We start from the raw sequence: 27508 nt of genomic DNA, 5'->3' as shown, positions 1-27508 counted from the left end.
ATCTTTAATGGGAAGTCGAAAAAGAAAATGCAGCATTCTGATTGAATATAAGGATCAACTGTTGACTAAGTTTGGTCATGAAACATTGTTAAGCAGAGCTGCGATTTGTCGTTACTTCACCTATAAGCAAGTAAAAATGGCTTATGCTCCATCCATGAAGCTCTGAACAAGGACTTCAAAGAAGCGGACGGACTCCACCATCCGGATCGCGACTCTTGCAAAAAGAGGCATGACTTGAAAGATTGATCCAAACCAAACCCACAGCATTAACCAGTTTACAAACGTTTCTTTTTAGAGCAGTCAATACAATATAATCTGTTCAATAAAAAAATATCTTTATTAGACAATTTTACATTTCTAAGAGCTAGGGAGCACAAAAAAATAAGACAATTAGATACAAGTTTAAATAGAAGTGTGCAAATGCACAGAAAACAAAATTTCAAAACTGGCAGTGACGCAAAATCCTGCGCAAAACTGCGTGCACTTCTGCGGTTTCAAAACTCATTGTAAACACGGTTGGCAATCACAATAGTGAGTATTAAAAGTTAGGATTTAACATCACTGGCATGTTCTTTCACTTTCTGGGACTCTTCATGTTTCACATATGACCACCATCCTTCACACACAATTACACCTAGCACAGATGAAGAACGCCATCTTCTATTACCTCCAAACAACAATCATCGTCTTTCATACATTAGAAACTCCCAGAAGAGCAATACCTTACTGTGAAATTGCATCAACTTGATGTCATGCATTAGCTTCTATCCTTTATATTGCAATAAATAAAAATAACGACAAAATGGTTCACATAAACAAAACAATGCTACAAAGCATAATACTGATATTTCGACTAAAAATTCCTCATGAGAAGCTGGCGCTTGCAGCAGTCCAAATGCTTGAATACAGACGAGGCACTGACGGAAGAGATCTGAGCAAAGTTTGCAGGAGTCCGAACCGCTTGCGCGTCAAGCTAAACCAAGCAGCTGTGAGTTGGGGCTCTCCTGGAGCCCGCATGTTTCCCGTGGCTCCTCCAGCGTTGGCGCAGGACAAAGTCGTAGTTGGAAGTGCTGCACATGGCATAATACACGTTGGCATTGTCTGGGACGTGGAGCTCTGAAACGCATTTGAATTTTGCATTTGAATTGGTGTCTTGTCCCATCACTAGTATTAAGTCCAGAGGTGGAGAATTCTTCTGCCAATGGACCAACAAAGGGGAAGAACGTTTAAAAAAATAAAAAAAAAACAATGGCGTAAAATTGTAGAAGTAGAACTACCTTGGTTCAATTCACTACTCATCATTCACATATATAACATAGATGTCTTTACTGGGGATTTCATTGTTTGTGCTGCCTTTCTGAGTCATGGTTTCATGAACCAAAAAGCATACTGTACGCAATCTTGCACAGTGGGATTATTGTACAGACCTAAGGTAAAAAGTAATATTTCGAATTATGTGTTAAGAGATGTTTTTTTTTTGTTATTTTGCTTTTTAAATATGATTACATAAAGAAATCACTTGCCAGTAGTTGAGCAAAGCAATCTGGGATTTTGTGCGCAAATAGGTGATGTCATTCCAATGACCAATGGGCACATCCCAAAGTGACAAGCTCATTCTCATTGGTTCCTAGCCAGGAAATGCAAAAAAAAAAAGTGTTACAAATCCCTAATAAATGGCATTGTTTACTAAATTCAAGCTCAGAGCTTTTTACTTGTAGTGTATGTGACAGATGAAATGTAGACAATTGTGTCAAATTTAATATTACCGTCATCTTTAATGGTTGGTCAAGCAGTTATAATTGAATGGCTTGATGGATGGACAGGCAGGGGTTGAATATCAGGTTTAGCAAGATATTGCCTCCCAGCGTACATGTTTGCCAATTGCAGTCTACATAGAAGCAGTTCAGAAGAGCTGATGACTTATTGTAGCTTACTGTCAAGGGACTTAATTTATTTGGACTCTTTAGCTTACTAACTTTCTCACTGACTTACTACTGCATAGTTAAAATGCTGTACAGTGGTATGATTACAGTCATTAGTTTAAAAAAAGTAAAAAAAGTTTTTTTTTTTTTTTTTTTTTTTTTTTCCGAGAGGTGCTTACAGGGGGAGTTCATGACAGACTGACAATGATCATTTTCAGCGTGAAAAAAATGGCGGACGGACGGAAGGGGGGCGCGGTACTGACGGATGTCGGAACAGCAAAAATATGTAAGCTGCCCACCTCAGGTTTTAAGTCATACCATTTCCATTGTTGAGCATCTGATAGAGGCTGAAGTCCTGATAGCTGTACGTGTCCTCCAGGTTGTGTTTGTCCAGAGCTCTCTGAATAACTTGAGGTGTATGATCCTGGCTGGTCAGCTGAGGGACAAAGTTGATTGTCGATCAAAAAAAAAAATAAACACATCGCCCTACATTTTAGATTCGTCAACAATCACAGAGGTGGATGTGTTTCGCTGTCCCTCACCAAAATGCTTTTGTAGACGTTGCAGTTGTTGACAAACTCCACGCTGACTCTTATGATGCACGAGTCTGCAAGTTGTTTGTTGTAGACGGGCAACACAGATGGCGTGGAAACGCCGGATGGCGGTGGAGAGGAGGAGGAGTCTGTCGTCAGCGCCAAAGAGCAGTAGCTCAGGTCGGGTTGGGAGGAGCTGCAAGAGGAACTGGAGAGGATGGGAGAGGGTGACGACGACATGGCGGCGTAGTCCTCGGTGATGTTGTGCATTGAGCTGGAGAGAGACTGCGGATGGAGGAGATTTGAACATAAACATTTTTAACAAGCGCAGAGAGTTGTTTGACATTCAGGTGACCTTTTAGGATGAACCTAAAATGCAGTGTGACCTTAACGGGTTCAATTTCACTTAGCCTTGCGTCAATTTTTGAATGTGCATGTACATTTAAAGATTACAAACAAGGTCCCTAAACTGTAGCCGTTGTTGGGGTCATAAAAAAGAAAGAAAGAAAGTAAACACAACGTCACGTGTTCTTACCTTGAGTTTACGTCTGAGTGGGGACGAATGAGGGAAAGTGAGGTCATCCATGTCTGAACTGCTGGAGCTCGACACACTCATCTGGTCGGCGTGAGTCTTACGCAGAGAACCGTCACTGGTTGCTCTGGACCTGCACGCAAAAGGTGGTTTTAGCTTTTTCTCAGATGAATGATGAAGGTAAATCTTCCTGAAACGCAGCCGATTCATATGTGTCCAATGTAGTGGACATTTGTTTTTGGTCTATGTCGTTTGACTCATTCTAGCCATGCGATTAAGTCCTAGCATACTCAGCAGTGTTTTTGAGATTCGTCTGACAAAGAACTCTGCTATGGCTCATTCCATTAGCGTCTTTGTTGCTATAGTTACCTGTGGCTGCAATCGCAGCTGGATGCTTTGCATTTATGTGGTAGGCTAAACTTAAGATTGCTTTTGTGGTGAGCAAGATTATTCTTACTGGGAAAATTAGACATTAAGAAATAGATGAACAATATTTAAAAAAAATAACATTTTAACTATGACTGTAATCAATAGATTGAAATTAATCAATTAATCTGACATCGCTAAGTCATTTATTATTTTGCTAATCCGATTTGATAAGCAACACACTTACGAGGTGCGCTTCTTCGCCAGCAGCCGATTGCTCCATAAATTGGGAGAAGCTGGACACGGATCAATGGGAGGCTCCAGCTCACAAGACAGTTCATAGCTTCAGGCCAGAAAAAATAAGATAATTAGCAACATGAACATGTCCGCTATTTGTCTCCGCACTGTCCGCACGGCAAAGTGTTCTAACCTCTCCTGATCAGTGAGAAGTAGCGTGTGAGCTTGCAGCCAAGTGGTTATGCGAGAGTTCACCGGAAGCTGGTAGTGGGAACAGGAAGCCTGCAACTGGCGAATCTGAGAGAGAATCTCAAACTCCTGAAGCAAATATTAGAGAGAAAGCCAACAATGTCAATCAGAGAAGATACTTAACTCAACAACTAGGTGACAAAAGGGGTGGCGGTGGTAAGCCACCACAAGGGAGCAGAACCTACCCGTCTTCGCTTCTCAAAGTTGATAAGACCACCCTTTGGACAGGAAACAACAAGTGTTAAATACTGTAGTCACAGTGACGTGAACAAGTCGGTTCCACTCACCTCCACAGAGTCAGGTAGAGCTGTGTCCAACATAGTGAGGGTAGTCAAATAGGAACCCAGGTAAGGTACAATTCCATCTTTTTGCTTCTAAAAGAGAACAATGCAATGTTCAGTTGCTCAGAAGAGAAGACAATCATTGCAGCTATTTACACAAGATCCTACAAAATGACTCAAAGGCAACTTTTATGTACTTCCAGTAGTCATGGACAAACGAAGCTTCGTGAAACACTTGTGATATATTTTTACTCCTCTAGATGGTTCAAAGAAACATGAGAATGGTAATAGATTTCCAATGCACTAATGTTTATTTTCACATCAAAAGCACAATCTAAAGGAGTTTTTTTTTTTTTCTTTTTAACTTACCATCTGTCTGGAACAAAGCTGGAGTGACCTTGAGTTGGCGTTGCCCACTTGCTGACTCTCCCCCTGTTGTGAAATACAAGTTAGTTTTGATTGAATACCACAACAGCACTCTGGAAGCCTTAAGTGACAAAATAGAGGGTGTGGGAGATGACAACACAGCGGACATATTACATAACTGTTCTTTCCCTGCTTGAGCACCTGCTGACAAGGTGTTGCAAGGTATAAAAGTGTGCGACTAGGAAAGGGACACTCATTGTTGTCATTTGATATTTCTATGGGCATCCTCATTATATACTCAAGCCTAGTTCTTACATGCACCAAGATGGAGAATAACAGAGGCTGAAAAACAGATGAAACTGGAACCTAAATATGAAATGACGTAGTAAGAAAAGCTGATTATGAGTGGACTCATCTATAGCTACATGGCATTTTCTCTTAAACCTGTTATCAGGGGCATAACGTTGAAAATGATTTTTCTTTTCATGCTTAATTTTCAAAAGTTGTAACTGTTCCATCTTTGAGTTTCATTTAAAGGCACACACATTTTCTGTATTTTTTATTTTATTTTTTATCTGTGATCCTAACTTGAAAACATGAGAAAAAAAAGACCAGCTTTGGATTGTACACCCAAAAACCAGTTGAAAACAGTTATGAGACCTAACTCAACAAAAAATGTGTTTTCTTGCGTGATAATAACTGACATATGGAATATGTGATGTATAAAAATCCTGTCTTGTTGATCATATGGGCAGGCATGATGCATAAACACCATCACTTAAGCCAAATTGAGCCAAAACCACAAGTGCACCTCATAATGAGGTCTTGAACTGAAGTTGGATAAAGTCTGCCTCATTTGATGTACTGTTTTTTTTCCCTTAGGCAGTGATGCGCCTGATATTTGGAAATTTACCAAAATAACCTGTTCAGTTAGACAATACTCTGTGTCCCAAAAATACGGAACAAACACAGTTTCCATCGTGGTATTACTATGCAACTATGTAATATTACTTGCCTCTGTCAGTAACTCTCTGTTGGCCAACACACAGTTCTCATCAGGAAATGTCTCACACAGATGCTTGAAGGTAGCCATGCATTCCCTGAAAACAGGACACAGAGAATGTTGACTGCTTTCCTGAAGCTTTAAAATGGAAGTTCAAAAAGCTGTGTTATTGCATTTTGCCCTTATGCCAAGGGGACAATGGCTGACTTTTGTGGTGGTACTACTACACTTGTATTTGTTTCATATATTCATTTGAGGGTTATCTATTATTATGTTTTGTTTTGTTTTTTAAAAGATCTGACTCTGTTGTATTTTGGCCTGGGAAAAAGTCGACCAAGTGGGCTAAGTCGGCTTTAAAAAATTGCTCAACTAAAGGTATCGGCAGGAACCAAGTTTGCGCCACCGTTTTCTAGGGGGAATTTTCTTGTAGATTCATAAAAGTGTCAAAATAATGAGAAGGAAGCAAGGATATCACAAGTTTGTGATAATTTCCAATTCCAATAGTGACACAAATAAAATACTATGAATGAATGAATGGCAATCGCGAGCATACTAATACTAATTGCGATTGCTAACTTGCTAGTATTGGCAAAATTTGTTGGTGTCTAAACATTCATATGCGTAGAAGATAAAAATAATGAGCAGTTATATTCACTCACAAAGACAAAGAGTAAGTAGTGTAGTTATACCCACTCACTTCAACTAGCATTCAACCTTAGATAATTAAAAAAAAAAAGATAAAAAAACAGATCAAAATCAATTTTAATGTTGTTTTTGGGCGAGGAGGTGCTGTCAATTACTCAATGGAATAATCGCTAATATTTTAAAAAGACCCATAGTCATTTGTACACATGGTCAAGGCTGTCGTGTCAAAATAAGCATAATATCGGCCAGATCTAAGTGGCTCACTTTGACAGGAATTGAAATGAAACTACAAAATCCCATTTAACATGTTTCACATATGTAAATAGATGGATCATCATTATTATTATTATTATTATTATCTTTTTAATAGAGTAGCCAAAGTATATTGATGGTTGCTCACTTGCTCACAGCCAGCCAGGTCTTCTTGAGGCGATACACGGCATTGGACTGCAAGGCGGACAGGATGGCCCATAAGGAAGAAAAATTCTTCAGCTGCCTGCACGCCTGCAAAAAGCCAGGAAAAGAAAATGGCTGGATCATGCCTCTGTCTCTTTGACGAGGTCATTTATGTCACCCAAGCTTGCTTTTCTTGTTCTTCCCCACACTGACCTGTGCCACATTGATCCACCTCTCAAGGATGCGCGCTCTGCAGGACGGGCTGGTGTGAGAGGAGTGCACTAGGCCCGGGGAACTCCAATGTAAGGGGAAGTTGGAGGTGGAGTCGGGTGACGAGATTGGAGAGGAAGTGGAGGGGCTCGGCGAGGACGGGCAAAGCAGCGAAGTGATGACGAGGTTGGTGACGGCATTGAACTGGGAAATGGTGGCGCGCACGGTGGGTGCCAGATTGCGGTTTTCCTTTTTGTCGCGTTGCGACCACACACAGCCCAGGCAGTGGAATGGTAACACTTGGACAAAGAGTTCCTAGAAAGGAAACATTCAAAGAAAATTGAAATAATTTGATTAATTTGTCAGTTTAAGAATCAAAAATTGAAATTACATTGTGAAATTGAGTTTCCAAAAGTGTCAGGATTCTGGATGGTCGGTTTACAAGACATGATTACAATAAGTACTAACTACTACTTCATTGCACCATTTAAAGGTATTGTCCACCTATTTAGCCATTTATACCAGTAAAATGTCAGAAGTACCACCCATTTTTAGATACTCATTCAAACACTTGAAAATACTTGAAAAATATACATGAATAGGTACCAGGCATTGTGAACGTATTGACTCTTAAAAACGTACAATTACGTCTATAAAAAATATTTTTCAAGCACAAATAACACTTAAAAAAAAAATCACTTGCTATCGCCTGAAAGCTTGCGTAACGACAAATCAGTCATGGTTCCGCTTAATGTTACAAGGCTGGCTGGTTCCCGAGTCTTGAGAACAGATTACATTTTCAGTCGACATCAAGTAGGAAAATGTCTTTTTCGGTTGTTAATTGTGCATTAAATATAACTTCGTAATCAAATTAATTATAGAAAAAATAATATTTTTTTTACTGAATGGCAAAATAAATGCACTATCCCTTTAAGCAAGTTATGCACATGCTATGACTTAAGTTTGTGTTAAAATTTACTTTGATAGTTTCCATTTATTGTCGAAATATCTTAGAGGATTTATTTTTAATATGTCAAACATTTAAATAAATATTTGTTGTGTCGAATTCTTCCATTAAAATAGCTTCAAATCATAACCGGTTGATTGAAGAAACAAGACTTTATTTGCTGGCCAGTCCTGTTCATAGCTATCTGTGGGAGTAGAGTGGTGAGAAAACTCACCATGTCCAATCTGGTGAGCTGCTCTGCTACATCAGTGACAGGAAAATTCATAAAAACGTCACTGTCTTCCTCCTTGCAGAGCAGCACTGTGTCGTCCACTGATGCAAGCTGGCTGCGATCTGTCAAGCACAGCGTGAATGACGAAGATATATATATATATATATATATATATATATATATATATAGTTAAGAAAATTTGGTGTACCTTCTTCCTGGAGTGACTTGAGCAGACGCTCTGCGGTTTGAGCCAAGCGTCGGAAGCAGAGGCGTCGACGCAAATTGGCACATAAGTGTCGAAGAGACTGATAGTGAGGGGGCTCACGGAAGTCCGCGCGGTATTCTCTCAACCACAGCTTGATTACTGGGAGCAAAGCACTATGGGGAATTGAGGAAAATGACACAAGAGACAAAATGAAGCCTGGAATGCCCAATTCTTGAGCACCATAGACAAATTTAAATGCACTCACCTTTGCGAGCACGTGGTGTTGGAGTCATCTCTGTGAGAAAAAGAAAAAGGTACAATTATTTGTATAAAAACATGATTTGGTAATTCTGACTTTGAAATAATTGAATTACAGTATTTAATTAATTTCACAAAATTTGTGTTGACAGTTTGAGAATGCATGGCACCAACCATTTTTTGTTTAATCTCATAGTAACATAATCATAAATATTGAAAAAAAAAAAAAACAACAACATCAAAGTGCCATTGAATATTTATTTATTTAATATTTTTATATATATTATTTTTATATTTTTATATTTATATATATTTATATATTTATAATATATATATTTATATTTATTTTTATAAATATTATTTAATATTTATTTACATCACCAAAGTGCGATGACAGGACCAAAAGCCGGGGTACAATTTCTTTTAAAAAATATTGTTGCAATCTAACAAAATCTATGCTGTTGTATTTAAAACTGAATGGGAAATAAAAAAAAAACGTATATCTACCTGCAACATTTAAAATGAAAGTGAAGCCTAAAATTTACTTTAATACAGTATGTTCTATCCAGCCTCCGGAGTGCCACCCCCAATGTAATTTTGGAAAAAAAAAAAAAAGAAACGAAATTTCAACCTCAGGTTTTGAGCACATTGTTTCTTCATTTACAACAAACAAAAAAAGCACACACACAAACAAACACACTTGAATGCAGTTGTCATTTGTGTTAAAATGAACATCATGAGCAAAATCATGGGATGTAGGAGGAAGTTTGTGTTCCAAGTGTGTTCTCAGACTGGCAGCAATCCTGTTGCTACCAGCAGCACACGTATGCGGGTGACTGTTTGACAAATAACATTACATCTACACTTGTAGTGGCATGTAACCACCAACAAATTATGTCATGTGAAAAAAGGAAAAAAAAGAAATTCTCTGTTCAACCTTTCAAACTATATGGAAATCATAATAAGAATCGGAGTTATGCTGTTTATTTTGCTCTCCTGAGCCTGAGGGAATTCAAGAAACGCTGAAAAACTTTGTTGATTCAATAAGTATACTTTACATGTCACAGATACAGGTTCCCTTCCACATAGCTACGTCACAAGGGTATCCAATAGCCTTTTTTAACCTTGATGTATGACTCACCTGCTAAGCAATCCAACAAGGTGAAGCACACCAAGAACAGCAGCCAATTCTGATCATATTTATTACAGTATTTCTTTTTACACTTGTGTGATAAAAAACATGAGGAGCACGAGATGTATTGCGCCGCCACTGTTTTATTGTTTTATCGCATTAACGTTGAAAGTGTTTCGCTGAAAATCCAAACACAGAAAAAAGTTACACTTTCTTCAACTGTAAAGTCGCAAAGTACTGTCTAGGTCTGTAAATGATTGATGAAAATGAAATAAAACTGCATAATAGAGCTCTGAGTATTACTATTCTTCTATTTTAACGCCTGTGTAAAGAGGGCTAATTTATAAATATGCTCCAGTTCTTTTGTATTAAAAGTTACACATTTTTCAGGTAATCAGAGGTGGGCATTTTCCATGTTTTTGCTTGTCTGTCAGTTATCAGTCATCAGTGCCCCACACTTCATTGCAGGTGCCACTTTTTTCAAGCCAAAAATTGTAATTGTCGGTACCTTCCAAATTAAGCAGATTGGCTTAAGACTAAAACAACTAATGATATTCTCACACAACAATGCCTTGTCTGTGTTTCCTCTGAACGTGACTGCAAAAAGCAATCATATCCACTAGGGAGCATGCACATCAAACACCATGTATGTAATTTATTATTCATCATGTTATTATTCATCACAACAAATGATAATGAACTGCTCGCCTCGGTTGATATTTGCACAAACCGAGAAGCTCTTCGTCAAACGTTAACAATGGCTGACTGTGTACACCAGCTGCCAAATATTAAATCCGTACTTTTGATTCATGTTGAGTTCAAACAGCCCGCAGGGTGAAAAAGGAGATTCTCACCTGTGAAAAAGCAGCTCGATGAGATCATCGCTGGACGCGAAGGCTCTGTAGGTGGAGAGGAAAACATGGACGTAGTCAGCCTCTTGATGTTCGGGATCCAGAAGGTGGGTGACCAAGCGGTCCAGGGTGCCAGCTTTGAGTCTGCGTAGTTTCACTGCGCGGTAGTGGACATAAGTGTTGGCTGAGTGGTCCGCCGCCAGGGTTATGTCTGCAGTTGGTGTGACGGGCTCTCGCCGCAGAGTGATGCCAAAAACAGCTCCGTCTTCCTCTTCGTCACCCCATTCCTGCATGGGGTCCTGGAGGGGTAAATATATCACATATGAAGGCAATGTTTGATTTTTCTCAGATTAACCTTTTTTATCCTCCTTTGCAGAAAAAGCAAAAACGTTTGTTATACATTTCAGTTGTTTTGAACATATATCATCATCGCTCTTCAAAAATATATGACCAATTATAAAGTAGTAGTTACAAATGTTTGATGTTTTAGAAAATATACTCCTAATAAAATCAAAATGAAATTAACAATTAATCTAATTGACCAAAGCCCAAAGACATATTTTATGTTTTTTTTTTTAATCCCATTAGTTTACAGAAATCCTACCTATAGTAATTACCTAAAGTAAAATTAATTTACTTTAGTATATAGTCATATATGCAAGTGACATCTTTAATTGTTGCAGCTTTAGGACTGAATTACTGAAATAATGGATTACTTTAGCTACCAAAAGTAATCAATTACTTCAGAAGTGCATAAATACAGAAAGTACCTTAGTACTAAGTAGTACTTAGTACCTTCAGTAAAAATACTACAGGATTGAAAATTAAGTAACCATTTTTACACTCTCTTTTAACCAACCAAACACTCAAATTTAAAAAAAAAATGTTTGGGATTGAATGTTTGGATGTCCATTTGAATTCAGAACTATTTCATTGAATGCAAAAAAAAAAGGTTCTTGAAAATGCAGAGACAGATCATAAAGCATCATTCATGTCAAAAAGCTGTCTAAGAAAATACCAAAATGTCTAAAATCCCCAAAATATGTTGGTTTGTAAAACATTTTTTCATGTATAAGAGCACACTATTTTTCCTTGCAACAGTTACATTGGGAAAACAAACAAAACACACAATCGAACGTATTTCAATCCAAATTAAGTGTGTGTGTGTTTTGTTTTTGCTTTTTCAAAGTGAGTGAGGACCAAAGCAGAAGGCTGAACGAGCCACAAGTGGCTCTAAAGCCCAGGGTTGCAGACCCCTGACACAGGACATGTTTTCTAAGCAACATCTACGTGAGCTCCAATTTAACATGGTGACAAATCAACACATGTGCGAGACAAACCTCATGACAAACTGACTCATTCATTACAACCCAGAATTGAGTGTCAGCTCAACCAATTAATGGCATTTAGCTTGTGACCTGGTCCGATGACTGCATCGCGAAGTATTGTTTGGCCGTGGCATTTTTTTTTTTTTTAATGGACAAGGTGTCCGTGCAGTGACATCTCGTTTCCATCCAAAAATTCTAACAGGCGTCCGTTGTAATTGACAGTGACGATGTTGCACCTCCAAATTATGCTTTGATATATAGTCGCTAAATTGTAGTCAAATTAACAATATATTAAATGAAATAATACAGCATGCAACTTCAAATCAGTAGCAAAAACGAACGACAAAAGGTTTGGAATAAGCACAATCACAGATGGCGTTGTTAAAGAAAAAGGATGCAAACTCTCCTCAGTGGAAGGAATTTAATTCCTCTAAAAGGCTGCTAAAAAGTTACGTCAGGTAAAAAAGAAAAAGATGGTTCGTCATACATGAGCATTGAAATCTTAAACCACGTGGGCCGCGCACAGACAGGCAAAAAAAAAAATCTTACCGACTATGACATCGCTAGCAAACAGAACTAAAATAATAAGTGTTTTTATTTTGGTGAACTCACCCTTGCTAACTGCCATTTTTCCGCAGTTCCCATTTTTGCATGGCGGTGCGCACCTTTAGTTAAGTGGATGATGCGCATTGCTCCACGTCACAAACTCGAAAACACACAGACGATCAAGATGCATCTTGCTTCGAACACGTCACATTAGAAAGGGGCAAAATCCAAAAGAGATAAGATTCAGAGGAAGAAGGCGTGGCACTGGGAAGTGGTAGGTGTGGGCGGGGCTAGCACAATAGACCAACGGGAACTAAGTCATAACTGACCATTGTATTTTACATCAAAAGGAAAATGTAAACAAGAGGCTAATATTTATTGCAATCTATGTGAATACAAAACAAACTCAAAATTAATTTCCCTTTACAAATTCATGCCTTTGTGAAACGGATTAATAATTTATCTTTGGTTGGAAACATGCTTTTTACAAAAACAAAAAAAGAAAATATATTGGAAATACGCTTCACAGCGATTGTTTTATTTCTTATGAGACTAATTGATATTTGAAAAGCAGATAAATACAATCAACTCCTCCTTGCTACTGTTTCTACTTGAGCCCGATTGAAACAAAACTAACGCATCACGTTTCTCTTGGAAAAATCAAAAATTTTGCCATAATTAGTGTCATAAACAACTAAGACTAAAACCACGACAGATATGAAAATGAAAACATTGTAGTTATGTGTGCTAACTTCCTGTTAGCAAAAAAGTGATGCTTCAGATTAATGTGGCTAAATTTCACACTTCTCAAAAAATTTTCTGTTTAGGAGTGAAGATGTTCTTTGAAACATGTGGCCCTGGTGATCATGAGAGTTTGCCGTCCCATTATCAGGCCAACATCAGCACGCCAGGTTTAGCGCATTGTTGCCTTCAAAGAATCCAGTTGGGACACTTTTCTTGCGGCAAGTAGTTTGCGTTCCTATCTGTGGTGACGGGGAGTGTTGGGGACACGCCCAAAGCATGAAGCAGGTCTGTTGCCTGTCCATGTATGAAACGATTGTTGCTGAGGCCTTGCGGATTTCCAAATTTTGCAACTAATTTAGGTTATGTAACCTATTTTGATCAACACCTCAAGGGCACAGAAGCAGGAACTGAGAAGAGTCATAATGATTCTCACAGCCACTAATAATGATTTCAATTAGGGGTGCCAAACTTTTACTTTTTTATACATGGAACACCTATTACTTCAAATAATCGTTAGCAAAAAATGACATGGAAATGACAATAAAGGAAGTCTATTTTACTCTAAAACTTTTTTTTTTTTTTTTACTTTTTAGGGGGTTCATTTGAAACATATTATTGGCAATTAAATGTTCACTGTACTTTTAGAATTAAAACAAGGACAATAACAGTATTCACAAATGAAAAATACAAGAAATATCACCACTGGCAATTAAATATTCTTCAATTTGTCATTGACCTGACCTGGGCATTTAAATACCGGTAATTGATTGTTCCATCAATTTATTTTTTTTAATTCATCGATAAATCTGATATTTTATTTTAGAAAAAAAACATTTTTTATTTCCTATTCCTTCAATAAAAATAGAGCTATTTCATATTGACTGTGCAAATTTGTTTTAATGATTTTGTTGCTGATTTTGTGTATCACATTAGAAAATGTGCAAACTTGTTTGTTAATATTTTCCAACGTAAAAGCAATTGTTTGCATTTTATTTTTTCATTTTGATTCAACACATCAATAATCACTAAGCTTTCATCGAGGACCAAAGAAATCTGAAAATATGTCCGGTCAAAAATCTAGACTTTTGGACAATTTTAAGTGTCCAAATGATTACTCATTTATCAAAAAAAAATTAACAATCAATTTGGAAATGGATTACTTGTCCATGAATCATTGCACCACTACACTTGTGCTTTAACAACTTAATAACAGTGATTGCTACTGCGCTCATTTGAAGAGGATTTCAACTAACAGATTTTTTTTATTTTTACAGCTAGTATTATATTACTATTATTTGTTTATTATAATTTCTTTTAGAGCTTTTGTGCAATTGTGAACATGGATCAGTTTTGACAACTGTCACAGATTTTTTTTATTTTTACAGCTAGTTTTATCTACTTTTACTTGTTTATTATATTTTCTTTTAGAGCTTTTTGTGCAATTGTAAACATGGATCAGTTTTGACAACTTTGTCATCTATCTGTAAGTCAATGTATACAAGAAGCAAAGGAGGAAAAAAACAACACTTTTTTACGATGTTGTTGCTGTGTCAACATACTCCAAATGCATCCACTGAAATGAAAACAGCACTACATATAATGCCAAGACTAACAAGCAGACAAGACAAAATGTTCATCAGGCAGGCAACCATCGAGTCTGCACAATGAGCCTTTTGTTGCCCTAATGAGAATCTGCTAATGAATAAGCAATAACCCGAGCTTCAGTCTTTCATGTTTGCCCATGCGCTCTTTGCAAACAAAAGAGCGGACCCAGACGGAATAGACAGCAATTATTATTGATTAGTCCCTTGAATGGTGAGGAGCTGACAAGCAACAACAAGAAATTTCCTGAAGTTAGCACAGCTTCCTCAAACATTCCACCGGCTTACGAGGCTTACTTGAGTCGAGTAAAGCATACTCCCACTGGAAAATGGTGTATATTTTCTGAAGAGTCACCACTGGTGCAATTTAAGACAGCTTAAGCTTCACAACAAATACGAAACAATATTAGTAGTGTTACATTGTTTCAAATGTAGTCAAAGTGGTGTTTAATATAATCACTAAATATTGTTTTGGCATAACTTTGAACTATTGTATAGGATTATCATTTAATACCATGAGCTTTGAACATTAATTTTAGATGTCATTTTCACAGTTTAAAGTTCACTTTCATACATTACCTTTGACTAGTATTTTTTAAGCGTTTTCATTTCGAGAGAATAGATAGCCCAGTAGAAATGTATTTTTACCAGGGTAGTTTGTTTTGGTTTCAGCTAATATCATGGATAAGCAAGGCTTTGTTTAGACTGTATGACAGGTGTTTACAGGACTAGAAGGAAACGGAGGCCGAAGAAGGACCTTGGGTGACCGATCCATCTTTCCATGTGTACTGAAGATGGAGAGTATCGTAAAAACAATTTGGACAATTTTATAAGATACCGGGCAGAAAAAGAATCGATTGGGATTAATCCCAATAGAACATTAACAAAGGCATTACAACTGTGTTATTCAAATCCATTGTATTTAACCATTTATTGAAATGTCTTGGTCGATTTTTTTATTTTGACAGGTGGCATTCTGAGGTCATTTCGATTGAGGATCATTAGTCACATACAAGCAGATTTTTTTTTCCAAAGCTGGTTTTGTGTTGTATCTGTATCTTATTTTGAAGGTGAGTTTACCCCCACTCCCATTTGAAAGTTGCTATAGTTTCATCAAATATTTTTTGACACAGTTAAGCCAAACCCCTGAAAGCTTCATAAGGGTTCACAAACATATTTACTAAAAATATTAAGAAGAAATTATATTTTGAATTCAGTAGCTGTTTTATGCGTTATTTTTACTTTTAATCTACCACTTTTTGTTATGGTTAGCAGTGGCTGCAACCACAGCTGGGTGTTTTGCTTTATGGGGTAAGCTAAAATTTGACCTGCGTCTAACCTGCGTGATAAATAAATGCTTATCACTTTACCTTTATCAAAGATGGAGGGCGTTTTTTTTTGTTTTTTTTTAATTTGCCATTAACGGTACCAACGTCTCCTCCATTTTCAAATCTTCCTTCTGGCTCCTGAACTTGCCCTCTCAGCCAGCCTATCAGGTTATCTCAAACACAATTCCGGTCAAGAAAAGCCCATTTCTGTGTAGGTTGAGCTTACCTCACACTGTTGGTCAGACTCCAACAACTGGAAGCTCCTCAGCTGCACCCCCGGTTCCGTGTCCATATGTGCATCCAAAGAGTGACTCAGCCTCAGACCCAGCATCTTCTTCATCCTACCCATCGGTGTGTGGAGGCTGCGGATCTCTCCGCCATCACTGCCTCCGCTCAGCGCAAGAACGGTCCTCATATCCTGCACCACGGCACGTACACTACACTGGCCCACTCACCTCACTAGATCTCACCCACACCTGCTGCGTCATCTGTGTGAGAGAGGGGAAAAATATACATGGTAAGTAATGTGGTGGTAGTGGTGGTAATGGAAGAGCATATAACTGAGGAAGAGATATCGTCGTACGAGATCTCGCGGGATTAGAATGCCACAAGATTTCTCGTCTGTGCACGGAATAAGATTTATTTTTATTTATTGGCTGTTTTTTTGTTTTTGTTTTTTTTTGGAGGGGTGGGGGTGTTATCACCTTTGAATGCAGTTTAATAGAAGCAAATTACTCACTTTGATGCTGACAGCCAGACTGACAATTACCGTTCATACCTTTTGAACAAACCAGGCAGACTCCAGTGAATGAAATGTGTTATTTGGTCTTTTGTGTTTATGTTTGTTTTTGGCCATGCAAAAACAAAAGTATTTTTGTATTATTTTTTGTGAATAATAAAGTACTCAATAGCTGCAGCTCTACAGGAGAAATACAGGATGCTCTACAATTATTGGAGCTGATATTTGGCATATCGGTCTGATATAAGCCAAAAAAAAACAGTATCTGTAATCGGTCTAAAACCAAAACGTCCAATTAGCACTTCTATACTAGCAGTCGATTCCAGACTATGCTCTAAATATGCTAAATTAAACTTGATTTGTTATTTTGCACTTCAATGAATATACAGTATTATTTTTATTAAGATTACTTCTATGGTTCGTTGTGCAGTACATTTTCATCTTTGAGAACTTAAATGTTCGGTTTAAAAATGTCAGTTTCCACATTGTTGACTAATTTGTCCGTCTTTTCTACAATTCCAAACCATAAATAAATAAAAGCATGTATCATTTCCGCTAATATCATAATGGATCAATATTGGTATCGGACAAGTAGTCTATGCTTCAATATCGTGGTTTAAAAAGTGGTATTGGGACAACCTTATTTAAGAAGTTATAGATAATATTTATCAGATCAAATGAGTGGAACTGGATCGTTTCCAGTAGCACACCTGATCATCACATGTTACAAAAAATGTGCGGCAGCACAATGGTTAGGAATCTCTGCACAAGACGCGGTGACAACAATCTGGCTGACATTTTTTAGGTGTTACAGTTTCAGGTAAAGTCATGACTGCATACATTCTTATCTTGCAGAAAAAAAGGTCTATATTTCCTAAGTCTCCACATAACAACCCTTGATTCTTTAGTTGTAATCTTCTGAGAGCTTGGAAAGTCATCATGAACTTTTAAAATAAGCAGATAAACATTAAGCATTTTTTGACACAGATTTCACAGAAGTATTGTTTCACAGTAATGATGAATGAGATTCAGTTATGATGGCACGTTTTAAATTATTTTTATGTAAACGAGTATCTAAACAATATCAAACAGTGTAAATAAATGAAAAAAAATAGCATTCTTGTAAATGTGGACTATATAATGACACATGAGATCGAGTTTAAAAACGTATAAAGCACAAATGGCAAGCCTAGCTGGACACGAGTTCATTTTTCACCAACGGGAAAGAAGAATTATATTCACCTTTCTGTGGTTGAGTCAATCTGAAGCTTTGTTTAGCCTCATGTCGAGCAGAGAAGCGCTGCGGGCTGACGTTGTGCGTGGCTGCCGGTGGATGAAGAGCTGTGTTGGAATGATCTCCTCCCGGTTTGCCGAAACACTCCTACGCGATCACGCCGTTCATAGCGCATGACGTCATCCCAGCGCTGCCCTAATTAGCCTCACAAAAACCTCTCCGCCACTCGTCACAAATGTCCCAAAACTCCCTTGGAGAGTTTTCCTTTTTTTATTCTTCTATGTAAATTGCTTGTTGACGCTGCTTGAAAAAAATTTTACATGCTCAAAAACCACGGATGAATGCGTTTTTTAATTGACTGGGAAGACGAAACGCAAGTTGACGCAAACTTTGAACCCGGAAGTGATGAATGGGGCGGATCCCCTCCTCTCATTATTAGTTGATTGGTCTTTAAGTCAAACCGAATTTTTGTCGCCTACCCCCCCCCCCCCCCCCCCCCCACCTTTGTTGGATGACGTCACCCAGCAAAAAGTAAAATAATCGGGGCTGCCCTTTCCTGGTTTCAAACGATTTCAACTTCACTTTTCCTAATAAAACATCACAGATGTGAGCAAAAATGTAAAGAGTTTTTAAAAGAAAAAAGATTACATAGACTCTTTTTGTATTATTTGCTTTTGTTTGTTTTGGTTTGTTTGTGGAAGCTCACCTGAAGACATTTTTAATTGATTTGGGGTTTGCCTATTACATATTTTGGAAAAATCTTGTACATGATTTCTGAGTTACAATCAAAAAATATCTTATTTACAAAGAATAGCGCCTGCTCTTTTTTATTTATTTTTTTTTCCTCTCAACCAACATGGTATCCCTCACGTGTTTTTATTTGGCTTTTTGTTTGCAGATGTTTTTTCTCTGATACTATCACTTTTACGATTGAGGAACCATTTACTACTGTTTACCATGACTGTATTTTTAAAGCATGCATGTTTGTTTATATGTGCCGTTCTGCATAACTTTAAATGATTGAAGTGAATTGAATTTGAAGTGCTTTCTCTTGAGAAGAGAAAAAAAGAAGTAGGTCTTAATCTCCATTTTAATCAACCATGTTGTGGAAGGTCATTTTCTGTGCTCACGATTTCAAAGTTTAGTTCACAAAATTTTAAAGAAACCTGTTCCGTTTTTTTTTTTTTTTAAACTTAGTTCATCATTCCAAAACGGAACTAGTTCATAGTACCCCCGTGTACTGGTTACTAAGATATGCCACAATATATTTTCAGCTATTCTTAAAAAAAAAAAAAAATACAAGACACAATTAGTGTTTACATCTTCTGGCTTTTATTTTGAAATGACTTTAAACAGACCTGTATCAAATGAGCTGTGTTGGAAAATATCACTTTCGACACAAACTACTTCGAATTTCAATTTACAAATTTTAAAATGGACGGATGTGTCTCTAGAAAATGGACAGATGAATAATTAAGTTCATGGTTCATGATTCCAAATTTTGAAATAAGTTCACAGTTCCAAATGAAGTAGAGTAGTTTGTAGTTCTAAAGGTATTGAGTTTTTGCATCAAGGACATTTGAACAATGGATTAAAATACAATTTCAAAAAGCGTTTGTTTTTAAGATTACAGTAGTCATGTTTTGTTCTGCACAAATTCCCACTCAGCAAATTTAAAACAACACTGGATGAAATGCCTTACAGGAATTTCATGAATGTATAATACTAAAAAAAAAGTTTTTTTCTGTTGTTGTTAACAATGATTTGAGTACGTGCACCAACAAAATAAACAAACGTCACTAGTAGTGACTCAGTCGGTGATTCAAATTGTTTTTATTGACTGTAAAAACTCGTCTGTCAGGTTGGTTTTAAGACAGCTTTTTAATATATTTAATTGAACACAGGACATCATTGTGGTTGTCCTCAGCCATTTCTTGAACCGTCGTTCTAAACTCACTGAAAGAACATTTGCTCCACCTAGCAACCTTCAAACAAATGTCAGAAGCATACGCTTCTGACATCAAACATTTGTAACTACTACTTTATAATTGGTCATATATTTTTGAAGAGCGATGATGATATATGTTCAAAACAACTGAAATGTATAACTCTTAATGAAGCAACGCCTCTTTACCTGTCATTCAGGATCTCATTTCTTGCCCTTGACTTTCCAGGATTTCTTGTTGGACATGAGATCAATCATAGCCTGAGAACGTTTTTTCAACGCCTCTCGTGAGGGGATTCCTTCTTCTTCTTCATTTTCCTCCTCTGAAACAGCATTGCAAGTTAGTGCAAGTGAGTCCGTATGTGTGTATGCATGAGTTTGGGTGTACGCCCTTGATTTTTGCAACATGTTGAGGGGAGGCTTTTGGGAGTATAGGGTTAAAGTGGATTTTGGTTGAGGTTATTGGTTAGGTTTACTGACATAATGTACTAGGAAGTGCATTATGTCAGTGCTTCTCAAATAGTGGGGCGGGTCCCCTGTCGGGGCGCGAGACAATGCGCAGATGACCCCAGGTAAAAGCCTGTTTTTGTCATGTCAAATGTAATTGCAATAAAATAAGACTTTTCATCTTTTTTCAGGCTCTTTGATGCACTTATTTATTTTTTTCTGTTTTAGACTCAGCTGTAACCCAGGGGTCACCAACGTGGTGCCCACGGGCACCAGGTAGCCCCCAAAGTTCACATAAGTAGCCCACAGGTCTGTTCTACAAATAGCTTACAAGATATAGAACATTGGTGATTTTCTCTAAATTTTACAATTACACATGTATTACACTGACATTACATATTACACTTGATTTACATATTTACTGCAGCTGTTCCTTAATAATTGTGAAAAATCACAATATAATATAAATAATTATAATAAAAATATAATTGAGAAGCACTGCATTTTGTCAAGGGCATATCCCCACTGTGATATAAAAAAAAACTCTTTTTGTATGCGTGCGTGTGTGAAAACTCACCATTGGTTAAGAGGGTCATCTCTTGGTCTTCAGATGCGGTGACTCTCTTGTTGTAAGTCGGCAGTTGTTTCTCAATCATAAAATAGTACTACAGAAGGAAACAGAATAAAAACCTGATAGTAGCTCTCGGTCTGTCTGGTACAGATCTCTTGCTTAAACAACGCCCTCTTGAGGAGATACACGGAACTGCAACCTTAATGAAATGCCAATGTGCAGCCGATTTATTTTGTCATGTATATCTCTGCTTCTTCTGTAAAAGTGAAGCAAGCCATGAGCCTGGTTTCGAGTTAATTTCAGCCTTTTCATTCATCAAATGCCTGCTTCTCTGCTCTCTGCCCCCTGATGATTACTTTAGACTTTCAGTGAATCATATAGATATGTATATATATATATTTGTATTTTAAGTTGCCCAAAAGCTCAGAATTTCCGTTTCAGGCTTGTAATTACTCTCATTTTTTTCCATCCTCCACAGGATTGGAATGATTATCTTTTTAATCAAATTAAAATAAAATATTTGTTTTTTACTATGGAAAACAACAATCAAAATGTTTGCCTAGTTTCCTTTAATCACCACAATTAGCTAGTGAATGTTTTTTAGATTGTTTTCATGAGAAACACATACTTGAGACCTATATATAATCATCATCAGTTGCGTGTATCTCACCTCTTCTTCCTCCATGTCCTTCGCAATCTCGTTGAGGTCTTTTCCTTGAAGCTGTTTCTGCAGCCATAGCACTTTGCGTTCACATTGGTTGAGCAGATGCAACACAAACTCTTCTGAATTCGGAGACACATCTGAAGGGATTTGTTCATTCTTTGACTGCAAAAGGAGACAGCATATGAATGAAAATGAATTTAACGGTTTACATGTAAAGTGTCGTTTTCCTTAGTACCGTAGCCGTGACTATACTTCCATATGCCAATGCCATTCGTGTTATGTTACTTGCACCATACGTATAGTTTATTTTGAAGGTTTATCGGACTTCCTTAGGCTTTGGCTTTGACTACCATACCATGGTTTGACAGGCAGCGCATTGTCCCGTACGTTAGTAGCACTAAGAAAAAAATAAACAGATCAAGGCCCAAAGGTCACCTCCCTCTCCCAACATATAATACTGTAATTTAAATACACTACAAAGACAAGATATTTAATTATGTTACTTACTTGTTTCCAATCATTTTTGGGGGGTATTAACATTCCAAAATGTTTTTGTTCCCGTTGTCCCTGTTTGTTTTTTTTTTTGTTTTTTTTTTATTGGGGGGGGGGGGGGGGGGAGTATGTTGCAGGGATAAAATTTAAAATATGTTTGAGAAAAAAACAAAAAACAAAAAAAAAAAACATGATTTTTAATCTCTAATTTTAATAACCCAATTTTAGGTCAAAAAAGGACCAATTCAATATTTGGTTTAATTTGACACAACTTTGTGTCATTTTGCAACAACAAATCCAAAAGTGGGTTGTTTCATTGACCTAAAAAATCGTGTTGTTTTTTTGTGTTTAAATAAAATTGGTTCACTTTGACCCAAATATTGGGTCGCTCATTCTCTTATTCATAGTTTTTTTTTTCATTTTCTTTACATGAACTTTTTTTTTTTTTTTTTACCAGAGAGATGGAACCAAGTTGGTCTGCGAGGTGCTCTACTCCAGCTTGGATAGTGCCGAGAGTTTTAACCAGCAAAGACAGACGTTCCTTAGCTGTTTCACAGCTCTGCTCCCGAGCCAGCAGCTCCTTCTCACACTCGTCCAACATTTTCTGCTCACTACAAATACAGAAAAGGAACAAACTTACTGTACAATTCATTCCTCATTGACGACGAGTCTGGAGAAAGCTTGTTTATCTGGAGGAAATATGCTTACAATAGATAAATATACAGCCACCAGGTACAACATGATTGGATATTTAACATTACAAGAGCCGTGTAACAAGAAATTGTTGATTTCTTTATTTTAACGTATTTGCAGTATTGTGGCAATTTTTTGTACAAATTCTTACACATTCTACTTGTAGTATTTTAGACAAGGAATTGTATTTTCCTGAAAGTGTGATATTGTCATTGTCTGGGTAAAATTTCAGCTCCCTAGTGTCTACGTTCAATGCTTTCCCTTTGATGTAAAGATCAAAGAATTGGCCAAAAATACTGCACAAGGGTTATGCAGATGTCATTTTGAACTTCTGGAACAACCTGAGTTAAGCTGAAACATGCAGAATAAATGTTACATAATGTCATTTTAAATGCAGAACTCAACAAGTTTTGTGCTTTTTACAGCTACCATGGGCCGTAATTCAAAAGCCTGAAATGCAAAAACAAATCAGGTGGCACACGCTTACACTTTCTCAAAAATGACAAAATGCTTATTTACTACTTCTACACTGATTTCCTCACCTAGACAGCTGCGTTTCTCCCGTATACTTCATTGCATCAAATTGTTTCTTCAGCTTCACTTTCTGCTCTTTTAGCTGCTGGAGAACATACTCATTCTCTGCTTTCAACGCTTGTAGATGTCCGTGAGTCTCTCTCTGAGCGATGTATCGATCCGTGACTTCCTACAAACAAGACGCACGTGCACACACACGCACACAATCCACACTAATACACTTAAGAACAATTTAGAGCGCCCAATCTTCCCACCACCCCCTTTTTTTTTTTAATAGAGGAAACTGCTTCACTTTTTGCAGCTTCAATGCTTTGCTTTTTTTTTTCAAAAATATATATCAACACGATATACTGCAATAACACTCCTACGCTAGTCTGATATGAAATCTGAAGCAGTTTAAGAGGCTGTTAACATTCAGTCTTATTTAGCTGCGCGTCATTCTACATTGACAGATGCATGACATTATATAAGGACATTTTTACCCGATAGAATCTATAGCAGCAACAATTCAATTTTCTTCACAGCTGTTACAGGGGATCTGTGTATGTGGATGTGCATGATAGGTTGTATATTGTATACTGTAAATGTTTATGCATTGATACCTGTGTATCTGTGTAACCAGTGGCATCCTTCATACTTTGGAGGGTCTCATCAAACATGTTGATGCTCTGTTCAATATCGGCGGCCATCCTGGCAGCACCGCTCTCAACTTCAGCGTTCAGGTCCTCCTGTTGTACGTTTTTCCTCTGCGCCTGCAGGTCACGCCGTTCTAGTTAAGCGCATTTCATGCGGTTTGTTTTAATGCCTCGCTCGTCTTTTGCAAGGCAGCACCAAGATGAACACACTGAAAATATATATATATATTCTTTTTTTTAACTCACATCTAACTTTTCCGCCCGGGCCTTGATCTCCTGTACTCTTTTTCGGTAGATGGCTAAAAGATAATCTTTTTCTTGATGCTCCTTGTAGAACAGCTCTTCCTGCAGTTGTAATTCTGCCTACGAAGACGGAAGAGTTAGAGATTTTAGAAAGTAACTTGAAAATGAGTGTCTGGCTAATGCTAGCTGCTGACGCGAGGATAAGCCGTACGGTGCATTCAAATGCAGTCGGACGTTTCAAACTTAACAAACAGACCATCAATTCACTAAACATCAATAACAATAATACTCAATATTAATTGTAATAATGTACTTTTTTAAATAAACGCATTGCTTCAGATCCCTGAGATTAACCCAAAAAAAGCTCATAAAATTGCTGCAGCTTTACTTCTCTGTAAACATTAAAATGTACACATCTAATCGAGAATAACATCACAATTTACAATTGCTGTTTCTTTGGACAGCTGGGCTTTGTTGTTCATGTCCTGCACTTCATGTAGTTCCTCCCTGTACTTCACGATTTGTGCTTCTAGGGCTTCTATCTGATTCTGGAAAGTCAGACTCTCCTCCTGACGAAAAAAAAAAGGGGGGAAAAGATCAATGCATGGTCCTTTTACAATGGAAACAAGTTCCTATTGATGAAAGGGGAGTCAGAACTATTTATTATTTGTAGACCAACATCACTACAACTTTTATGTAATATTATCTGTTTCTTGTATATATATAACAAGTAAAAAAAACTTAAAGAAGGTCCATCAAGTCATTTTTTTATGTTCCCAACAACTAACCTGCAAGTGACTTTTTAGTTTTAGGTAGTTAGTCATGATGTTTGCACCTTCTTTGCACTTGAGCTGGTTTTTCTCCAGACAGTTCTGCAGAGACCGCAACTTCTGCAGATGGACAGAAGACAACAATGTGAAGTGTCTGATCATGTTTGGAATACAGTAAAAAACAGCCAGACAATGTAACAGGCAAACATGAAAATGTATACAGTATTCTGTTTTTATTTGTGCTTAACACACCTCCCTAACTTCATCGGAATTGGAGTCATTTAAAAGTTAAGAGTCATTTAAAAAAGTCATTTATAAAAAACGAGCATCAATAATTAAAGCACATAATCAGTCATAGTGCCATCCATGAAAGAGTCCGTTTTTGCATGTGTAAAGAAATCATACCATTGTAATATCCTCCTTTTCTGCGAGCCCGTGGGTGCATCCTACTGCTTCCATTCTGAGGCACTCCCTCTTTAGGTCTTCTAGGCGGCGCTGGTGAGTCAGTGTGGTGTGTCTTAGGGCGTTGAGTCGCTTCATCTTGGCCGCCACCCGGTGTTCGAGTTTGGATAGGGCTGCCTAAAGAAACAAAAGGCGGGGATTTAGATTTTGCACGACGCATCAAGTACCTGGATTTGGTAGAGGCCAGAGAGAGCCAGAATCTTCTCAGCGCATTTGACTTCAAGTTGATTAGAAGCACTTGTGGCAGTTTTTTTACTTTCTGGACCTGGATTTCCCATATGTGTCAAATTCTAGCCCTTAAGGGCCGCAATCCTGCATGTTTTTGATGCTTCTCTCTTAACGCATATGCTTGAAATGAGTGGGATCATTTTCAAGCTCCTGCAGAGCTTGCAGATGAGTTAGTCATTTGAATCAGGTGTGTTAAAGAGAGAAGCATCAAAAACATGCAGGATTGCGGCCCTCGAGGACTGGAGTTTGAGACTTATTTTTTAGTTCTACTGTCACTGCCATTGTTTTCACTCAAGGATTTGGTACATTTACTTTTCGGGCTGTGTAAATTTGTTTTGTCTTTGTTAATTCATTTTGTGTTTCATGTAAATTCATTTCTATTTTAGGTCATCCATCCATTTTCTATAGTCGCTTCTCCTCACAAGGGTCGCAGGCTTGCTGGTGCCTATCCCAGCTGACTTGGGGGGGGGTGGGGGGGGGGGGGGGGGGGGCTGGTCACCTTCGACTGTTTGCCAGCCAATCGCAGCATTTTTGGACAATTTGTTTTTTTAAATGAAGATTTGGTCCAGCTTTTGTTGATTTGTTTTCTGAAATGTAATTTTGGGATTTTGGGGGGATTTTCGTTTTTTTGTTTTCTTAATGCAGATAAGATTCAGCTTTTGTTCATTCGTTTTCTAAAATGTAAACGACTTTCATCTTGTTAATTTGTTTTCTGAGATGTAAAATTGATCCTGCTTTTGTTGATTTGTTTTCTGATATGCGAATTAGCTTCATCTTTTGTTCATTTGTTTTCTGATTTTTTTTTTTTTTCATTTTTGGGTAACTTCTTTTTTAAAAAAATCCAGATCCGTTTTGAGTTTTTGTCCATTTGGTTTCTGAAACATGAATTTGTTTTTGTTCATTTGGCTTGTGAAATGTGAATTTGTTTCATGCAGCGTAAAGTCTTCTAGACAGTCGTATAGACAGCTTTTAATCGCAGTTTGCTTCCTATGTTCAAGCTGTTTTAGTGACCTCGGTCTTGATGATTAAAAAAAAAAAAGTATTTTTTGTGACATGAATAATTATTTCACCGAAATCCACTTGGTGACCAAAAATCTCTCTTTCTCTATGAAACCTAAAACTGTAAGAAGTCACGAAAACTACAATCGAGCAAAATAAATCAATAAATGTATACAACCGTCCCGGACATTGATGGGCCGGTGTCCTTTTCCACGCCTCGGCCATGTAAGGCCGATTGCACAAATTGCTGTTCATCCTGAGCGAGAAGAGACAGTCGATTGTGATTAATACGATCTCAGAGAGGACGTCGAGCGTTTCTCGCTGATCCTCACGGCTTCAGCCTCCAACACCCTCTTCTGCAGCTCCCTGTTCTCCTTGCGTAGATTCAGAATGTGCTGGCGGTTCTTATCCAAAGCCGACCGAGAACTCTCACAGTTGGCGCTCCTGTCGCTCTCTGCTCGGAGGCAAGTATGGTTAGCTCATCGCCATTATGATTTGGAGTCGCTTGCATGCGTGAAGTCCAAGAGACTACAACCTCGACAAGTCCAAACTAACTTACCTAAAAGCTGGAGTTTACGCTGCAAATCTGCTATTTGGTCCTGCACGGAGGTCTTGATGCTTTCCGCGTCAAACATGTTTTCGGTGTAATCTCCTCAATGGGGAAAGGGAAATCAAATTTAAGACGAAGAGAGGGTTTATTATCAAGACCAGAACAGTGTAGAGCCGCGTTGCCTAGCAACGTGTAAACATTACGGCTTAACCCTTCATATTCCTCTGATTACAAGAGTGTGGACTCTGTGATGTCACTTGGAATTTAACTTTGGCAACGTAACATGAATTATCCTGCAGAGCCATCACCGGCAATACGATGTTAAAAGAACAAAAAATAAAATTAAAAACTAATAGATATAAAATTAAAAACTTGACTTGAGTACACCTGT

General features: G+C 37.6%; 2 protein-coding genes across 6 annotated transcripts; both read right to left on the bottom strand.

Moving 5' to 3' along the window:
- Nucleotides 1-318: 318 nt before the first annotated feature.
- Nucleotides 319-18119, bottom strand: rgl3a (ral guanine nucleotide dissociation stimulator-like 3a). 5 transcript variants are annotated; one of them, XM_088420388.1, is made up of 19 exons: nt 17893-18112; nt 16367-16399; nt 16138-16294; nt 10368-10663; nt 8389-8418; nt 8127-8296; nt 7922-8040; nt 6744-7055; nt 6535-6638; nt 5502-5586; nt 4490-4552; nt 4127-4213; nt 4025-4057; nt 3784-3908; nt 3601-3696; nt 2991-3120; nt 2465-2740; nt 2241-2358; nt 319-1116 (listed from the first exon to the last, which is right to left on the bottom strand). In XM_088420388.1, exons 3-19 carry the CDS (start codon nt 16258-16260, stop codon nt 974-976), a joined length of 2310 nt encoding a protein of 769 aa, XP_088276514.1. In that variant the 5' UTR covers nt 16261-16294; nt 16367-16399; nt 17893-18112; the 3' UTR covers nt 319-973. The 5 variants fall into 5 exon arrangements, with proteins under 5 accessions (XP_088276514.1, XP_088276513.1, XP_088276512.1 ...); XM_088420387.1 differs by having other exon boundaries at nt 4127-4210; nt 16138-16399; nt 17893-18114; XM_088420386.1 differs by having other exon boundaries at nt 16138-16399; nt 17893-18111.
- Nucleotides 18120-19221: 1102 nt separating this feature from the next.
- Nucleotides 19222-27275, bottom strand: odad3 (outer dynein arm docking complex subunit 3). Its single transcript, XM_088419786.1, has 14 exons — nt 27127-27275; nt 26900-27021; nt 26746-26823; nt 25284-25457; nt 24897-24998; nt 24552-24677; nt 24112-24228; nt 23833-23982; nt 23239-23399; nt 22458-22614; nt 21518-21673; nt 20854-20941; nt 20019-20152; nt 19222-19869 (listed from the first exon to the last, which is right to left on the bottom strand). The coding sequence occupies exons 1-13, from the start codon at nt 27200-27202 to the stop codon at nt 20034-20036; spliced, it is 1626 nt and encodes a 541-aa protein (XP_088275912.1). The 5' UTR covers nt 27203-27275; the 3' UTR covers nt 19222-19869; nt 20019-20033.
- Between the last annotated feature and the right edge of the window lie 233 nt (nt 27276-27508).

The sequence above is a fragment of the Hippichthys cyanospilos genome, chromosome 7 (genome assembly GCF_059441005.1).
Source record: "Hippichthys cyanospilos isolate Australia breed blue-spotted pipefish chromosome 7, RoL_Hcya_1.0, whole genome shotgun sequence".
Lineage (NCBI taxonomy): Eukaryota > Metazoa > Chordata > Actinopteri > Syngnathiformes > Syngnathidae > Hippichthys > Hippichthys cyanospilos.
This window is presented reverse-complemented; position numbering and strand designations above follow the sequence as displayed.

Coding starts and splice junctions, on each gene's coding strand:
- rgl3a (XM_088420386.1), bottom strand. CDS start 16,326: ATGAGGACCGTTCTTGCGCTGAGCGGAGGCAGTGATGGCGGAGAGATC. Junction 7,056..7,921: donor AGCTCACCAGATTGGACATG/GTGAGTTTTCTC, acceptor TTTCCTTTCTAG/GAACTCTTTGTCCAAGTGTT. Junction 4,214..4,489: donor AGCTTTGTTCCAGACAGATG/GTAAGTTAAAAA, acceptor GTTCTCTTTTAG/AAGCAAAAAGATGGAATTGT.
- odad3 (XM_088419786.1), bottom strand. CDS start 27,202: ATGTTTGACGCGGAAAGCATCAAGACCTCCGTGCAGGACCAAATAGCA. Junction 24,678..24,896: donor AACTAAAAAGTCACTTGCAG/GTTAGTTGTTGG, acceptor TTTTTTCGTCAG/GAGGAGAGTCTGACTTTCCA. Junction 20,942..21,517: donor AGGACATGGAGGAAGAAGAG/GTGAGATACACG, acceptor TTCCTTCTGTAG/TACTATTTTATGATTGAGAA.